Raw genomic sequence first — 6,487 nt, 5'->3', positions numbered from 1 at the left:
CTGTGGGAAGGGAAAGACTTCCTGGAATGAGGCGGAAGTGCCTCGGTACCCACAATGCTCTGCAGGATTAGGGTATACTTCCGCCTCATTACCCACAGTGCACCACGGGAACGGATGCTACTTCCGCCTCGGTACCCACAATGCACCGGGGGAACGGGGGTTCGTTTTTGCCTCGGTACCCACAATGCACCGCGAGGGGGCCTCACTGGGAGCCCCTCCCCCCTCGGTCACCCCAAAATTAAGCAAATTTGCGCAAATCCCCCCCAAAAGCCACAGCAGTATGCAAATAAGGAATGTTTATTGCCTTTATGCAAATTTATGCGAATGAGCGTTAACTCCACCCCCTTCCGCCTCCATTTAAGGCCCTGAAGAGGGGCGCGGCCTCAACCAATCAGAGCAAGGCCACGCTAATTTATTCAAATCCATGTAAACGGAGCGGGGGCGGAAGAGGCAGCATGCAAATTTATGCTAATGAGGCGCGCTCCGCCTCCCACTGCTCGGGCGTAAGCGTGCGCTGCTCCAGGGCGTGGATCCGGCCCAGCTCCTCCTTCAGCGCCTCGTTAACGAGCCTGGCCGTTAATGAGCCGCTAATTAACCCCGCGGCCAATTAGCCCAGGCATTAAAGCCCCTCATTAACCCCCGCATGCAATCAACTCATTAACCCCCTAATTAAAATTCCCGGAAGCCCCGCCCCACGGTGAACCCCGCCCACCTCATTAAGCCCCACCCCCCTTCCAATTAATCCGAATCTAAGCCCCACCCCTTTCGACCCCACCCTCTTCAGCCCCGCCCCTTTATTTCCAACCACATTTAGGACCCGCCCCTTAAAACTCCAAGCCCCACCCACTCTCCAAGCCACACCCCCTTTAGGCCCCACCCTATTTCCATTAAGCCCCGCCCCTTTCCCTTCCCCTTTAAGTGATGCCCCTTTAATACCATTTAAGCCCCGCCCCTTTAAACATACATTTAAGCCCCGCCCATTTAAACATAAATTATTTAAGCCCCCGCCCATTTAAACATAAATTATTCAAGTCCCACCCCTTTCCCAATTAAGCCCCACCCATTCCCCTTCCACGCCCATTTAAGCCCCGCCCCCTTCCTTATTTACGCCCCGTTTTCCATGTAAGGAAACGTTAAGCCCCGCCCCCTTCGCGGTTTAAAATCGCCTTAAGCCACGCCCCCTCTCTGGCCCCGCCCCCACCGGTGCCTCTGGAGGGTTTTGAGGCCGCGGAAAGTTCCGGAAACGACGACGACGCGGAAACTTCCGGGGCACAGCTGGGGGTTCTCCCGCACCTCCTGCAGTTAATTAGGCGTTAATTAGCGCTAATTAGCGCCCGGCCGGCCCCGTGAATATTAATGAGGGGGTAATGAGCTGTTGCTGTCGGGTAATTAATGGCGGTTCAATGGTAATCGACACCAATGGAAGGATAATTAGTAATTATCGGTCGCTAATTAACGCCAGTTGGCCGCTAATTAACACTAATTAAGGCTCATTAGCCACTTGTTTTGATTACAATTTAATTAATAACGTATGCTGTTCATAATTAGAAATCCAATTAACAAAAGGCTGCTTAACATCTACTAAGTGCTAATTGACATGCATGAAAGCAAATTAGCTGTCATTAACAGCTAATTAACACTAATTAGCACCCATTAACCTCTTATCACAATTACAATGGGATTAGTAATTAAAATTACCAACCCAACCACTAATTAACAGCAATTTAGAGCTGGTTGGCATCGGACAAACACTAATTAACAGCCATTAATGATTAATTACAGCCAATAAACCGCTAATTAACCCCTGTTAGGGTCTAATTAACACGCTTTGACCACTAATTAACACGCCTTAACTGCTAATTAACGCCAGCTAGACTCATTAACACCCCCGACGCACTAATTAACAGCAGGTAATTGCTAATTGGCCACCATTAGCCTCTAATGAACCCCCGATGGGCGCTAATTAAGCACTAATTAATTACTACGCAAATTAACAGAGCAGTAATTAACACTGACTCATTAGCGCTAATTAACTACTAACGCTCACAGCTCCTTTTAATTAAGCCCCTAATTACCCCTCCATGTCTTAATTAACCCCTCCCAGCGCTAATTAAGCCCTCCCAGAGCTCAATAAAACCCTAATTAACGGCAATCAACCCTAATGAACACCTCCCCCGCCTAATTAACGCTCACTAACCGCCGTCCCGGCTAATTAACGCCCTGCCCAGCCTAATGATCCCGCGCCCGGCGCTAATTGGCGGTTAATTAATCAGCTAATTAATTACCACGTGCTCGGCCTGGAGCCGCTCCTGGAGCCGCTGCCGCAGCTCCTCCGCTGTGGGCGGCTCCATTTCCGCTTCCGCTGGCGTCACTTCCGCTCCGCGCGGGGCGCCGTGGGCAGCGAGGCGGAAGTGAAGCGAAGCATTGTGGGTAACGAGGCGCGGTACGGCGTGGCGCAAAGGCTTGTGGGTAACGAGGCGGAAGTGAAGCGCTGCCGTTGCGCGCGGGCCCAGAATGCGACCAGTACGGACCAGTACGGACCAGTACAAACCAGTACAAACCAGTACGAACCAGTACAAACCAGTACGAACCAGTACGGCAGAAGCGACACCAGCACGGCCCAGAGCGAGCCCCAGTGCCGCGCCCCGCGGTGCATTGTGGGTACCGAGGCGAAACCGCCGCCATTTTTACCCGGGGCCGAATTCCCGCCCTCCTCCCTCACGCGCCGCAATGCACTGTGGGTAACGAGGCAAAACCTATTCCCCCCCCCCCCCGTTTTACCGAGGCGGAAATCCGAGAATTTTATCCTCATCTTCCTCCTCTTCCTCCTCCTCTTCCTCCTTATCCCCAGCGCGTCGTGGATAGAGGGGAAATAAAAAGAAAATCGCCGCCATTTCCACCGAGGCGAACCACCGGAAGCGCTTCTCCCCGCGCAGTGCGTTCTGGGTAACGAGGCGAACTCTCCGCCATTTTAACAAAGCGCGGGGGCGCCATATTTTTTTTTTTTTTTAACCCTCGCGGTGCATTGTGGGTAGCGAGGCAAAAAAAAAAAAAGAGGAAACTTTGCCGCCATCTTTACCGAGGCAAGGCGCGCCGGCAGCGCGGTGCATTGTGGGTACCGAGGCACCGGTTCTCCGCCTTAACGAGGCGGAAGTGGCGGCGGCGCCGCGCCGGAAGCGGGCCGCGGGGCACTGTGGGCCGGCGATGGCGGCGATGAGGGCGGTGTACCTGCTGCGCTCCGCCGCCCCTCAGGGCCGCGCCCGCGGCCGCACCTACGTGGGGTTCACGGTGGATCCGCGGCGGCGGCTCCGGCAGCACAACGGCGGCAGGAGGAGAGGGGGAGCCCGCAGGACCAGCGGGAGAGGGCCCTGGTGCGGCCTCGAGAGAGATTCGGGGGGGTTTTGAATGGGGTTCAAAGGGGATTTGGGGGGGTTTGGGGGGGTTTAGAGGGGATTAAAGGAGAATTTGGGGGGTTTAATGGGGTTGGTGGGAGGTTAAAGCGGATTTGGGGGGGTTTAATGGGATTTTGGGGGGCTTTAGAGGGGATTAAAGGAGAATTTGGGGGCTTTAATGGAGGTTGGTGGGAGGTTAAAGGGGATTTGGGGAGGTTTAATTGGATTTTGGGGGGGTTTAGAGGGATTTGGGGGGTTTAAAGGGATTAAAGGAGAATTTGTGGGGGTTTAAAGGGGATTTGGGGGGGTTTAATGGGATTAAAGGAGGATTTGGGGGGGTTTAATGGGGATTGGTGGGGGGTTAAAGGGGATTTGGGGGGGTTTAATGGGATTTTGGGGGGGTTTAGAGGGATTTGGGGAGATTTGAGGGGGATTTGGGGGGTTTAGAGGGGATTTGGGGGGGTTTGAAGGGGTTAAAAGGGGATTTGGGGGTTTAAAGGAAATTTGGGGGGCTTTAATGGGATTAAAGGAGAATTTAGGGGGGTTTAATGGGGATTGGTGGGGGGTTGAGGGAGAATTGGGGGGAGTTGAAGGGGTTAAAAGGGGATTTGGGGCGATTTGAGGGGGATTTGGGGGGGTTTAGAGGGGATTTGAGGGGGATTTTGGGGGTGTTTAAGGGGGATTTGGGGGGTTTAATGGGATTAAAGGAGAATTTGGGGGGTTTAATGGGGATTGGTGGGGGGGTTAAAGGGGATTTGGGGGAGTTTAATGGGATTTTTGGGGGGGTTTAGAGGGGATTTGGGGGGTTTAAAGGGGATTAAAGGAGAATTTGTGGGGGTTTAAAGGGATTTGGGGGGCTTTAATGGGATTAAAGGAGAATTTGGGGGGGGTTAATGGGGATTGGTGGGGGGTTGAGGGAGAATTGGGGGGGTTGAAGGGGTTAAAAGGGGATTTGGGGGGATTTGAGGGGGAATTCGGGGGTTTAATGGGATTTTGGGGGGGTTTAGAGGGATTAAAGGAGAATTTGGGGGCTTTAATGGGGATTGGTGGGGGTACAGGGGATTTGGGGGGGGTTTAATGGGATTTTTGGGGGGTTTGAGGGGATTTGGGGGGGTTTAATGGGATTAAAGGAGGATTTGGGGGGGTTTACTGGGGATTGTTGGGGTTAAAGGGATTTGGGGGGTTTAATGGGATTTTGGGGGGGTTGAGGAGAATTGGGGGAGTTGACGGGGTTCAACGGGGATTTGGGGGGATTTGAGGGGGATTTTGGGGGGGTTTAGAGGGGATTTGAGGGGGATTTAGGGGTGTTTAATGGGATTAAAGGGGGATTTTGGGGGTCAATTTTGAGGATTTGGGGTCGATTTTTGAGGATTTGGGGGTTTGAGGGATTTTGAGGAGATTTAAGGGGGTCCAAGAGGGATTATGGGGGAGTTTTGGGGGATTAACGGGGAATTGAGGGGCATTTACAGGGGTTTGGGGTGGAATTTTAGGGAATTTAAGGAATTTTAAATAAAGGCATCGAAGGATTTTTAGAAGAGATTTAAAATTAAAAAAAAAAAACTAAAATGGAAATATTTAAAATAAAATTTTTAGGGGTGTTTTGGGGAAATTTGGGACACTCGGGACAAGGAAATTTGGGATTTTCGGGGGGATTTTTAAAAATTCTGAGCTGATTTTGGGAGTTTTGGGACGTATTTTAGAAGGAAAAGAGAGATTTGAAACAAAATTTTAAAAGTAAAAGGAAAATTTTAATTAACTTGATTAAATGATTACGAATTATCCTAGAAATTAATTAATTTCATTGGTTTTTTCACGAGTTTTGGGATGAATTTTGAGGCAATTTAACCAAATTTTATTCCAAAAAAGGGAAATGGAACTTTTCGTCCACGGCTTCCCCTCCGACGTCGCCGCCCTCAGGGTGAGCCCCGCCCCCTTTTAAGCCCCGCCCACCACATTAAATTATCGCCAACCTTTCCTTCTTCAGTTTAAGCCCCTCCCACTTAAAAACCCCACCCATATAAGCCCCACCCACCTCATTAAACAAAACTTAAGCTCCTCCTCCTTTATTTTAAGCCCCTCCCACATTCAACTCCACCCACATAAGCCCCACCCACCACACAAAACCCACCTGTAACTTAAGCCCCTCCCACTTTCAGCCCCACCCATATAAGCCACACACACCTCATTATGCATAATTTTAGCTCATCCTCTATTTAAGCCACTCCCACTGGTAAACCACACCCACATAAGCCACGCCCACATTGTTAAATCTCTCCTCATGTGATTTAAGCTCCTCCCACATTCTTGCTCCGCCCACTTAAGCACTGCCCACCTCGTTAAGCCAAATTTAAGCCTCCATTTATGCCCCTCCCATTTAAGCTCCTCCCAGTAACCCACACCCACTGAAGCCACACTCACCTTTAGCCCCGCCACCTCATGAATATGCACATGGTCCACCCCTTTTGGCCCTCCCAACAGATTAAACCCCACCCACTCAATCCAATCCCCCTTTTTAAGCCCCACCCACCTCATAAATGCAAATTAAGTCATGCCCACATAGGCCACACCCACTTTAAGCCCCGCCCCCACAGCAAAACTGATTTGCATATCACCCACTTAAGCCCCGCCCCATTCTAGCTCATCATAGCTAAGCCCCACCCTCTCTAAGCCACGCCCCTTTCTCAAACGCCCATCCACTTAATCTCCGCCCCTTCCTTTTAGTTCGAGTGGGCGTGGCAGCACCCAAACTCCTCCCGCTGCCTCTTGGCCCCGCCCCCTCGCCGGCCCCGGGAACAGCCAATCAGCTTCGCCCTCCGCCTCTTGCCCCGCCTCCTCCGGGCCCCGCCCTGGTCCCGCCTCCCGCTAAGAATCCGCTGGCTCCGCCCCCCTCGCCCCGCCCTGGAGTTGGCCCCGCCCCCTCACGTGGTGGAGGAGGAGGGGGCGGGGCTGCCGTGCCTTAAAAGGAAAAAGGGGCGGAGTCAAGAAGTGGAGGCGGAGAATTGTGGGTGTGGCCTGTGTGGGGAGGTAAGGGGAGGGGCTTAAAGGGGTGGGGATTAAGAGGGGTGGGGCTTAAAAAGGGGAGGAGTTAAGAGGGG

The 6,487-nt window shown here is 52.2% G+C and overlaps 2 protein-coding genes across 2 annotated transcripts; one reads left to right on the top strand and one right to left on the bottom strand.

Annotated features, from left to right (window-relative positions):
* Window positions 1-281: 281 nt before the first annotated feature.
* Window positions 282-2,670, bottom strand: LOC128802950 (bolA-like protein 2). Its single transcript, XM_053969510.1, has 3 exons — window positions 2,286-2,670; window positions 1,202-1,296; window positions 282-569 (listed from the first exon to the last, which is right to left on the bottom strand). The coding sequence occupies exons 1-3, from the start codon at window positions 2,349-2,351 to the stop codon at window positions 464-466; spliced, it is 267 nt and encodes an 88-aa protein (XP_053825485.1). The 5' UTR covers window positions 2,352-2,670; the 3' UTR covers window positions 282-463.
* Window positions 2,671-3,124: 454 nt separating this feature from the next.
* On the top strand, window positions 3,125-6,434 carry LOC128802949 (structure-specific endonuclease subunit SLX1-like). Its single transcript, XM_053969509.1, has 3 exons — window positions 3,125-3,371; window positions 5,259-5,310; window positions 6,114-6,434. The coding sequence occupies exons 1-3, from the start codon at window positions 3,205-3,207 to the stop codon at window positions 6,432-6,434; spliced, it is 540 nt and encodes a 179-aa protein (XP_053825484.1). The 5' UTR covers window positions 3,125-3,204.
* The last annotated feature ends 53 nt before the right edge of the window (window positions 6,435-6,487 follow it).

Source organism: Vidua macroura, unplaced genomic scaffold, assembly GCF_024509145.1.
Source record: "Vidua macroura isolate BioBank_ID:100142 unplaced genomic scaffold, ASM2450914v1 whyUn_scaffold_225, whole genome shotgun sequence".
NCBI lineage: Eukaryota > Metazoa > Chordata > Aves > Passeriformes > Viduidae > Vidua > Vidua macroura.
This window is presented reverse-complemented; position numbering and strand designations above follow the sequence as displayed.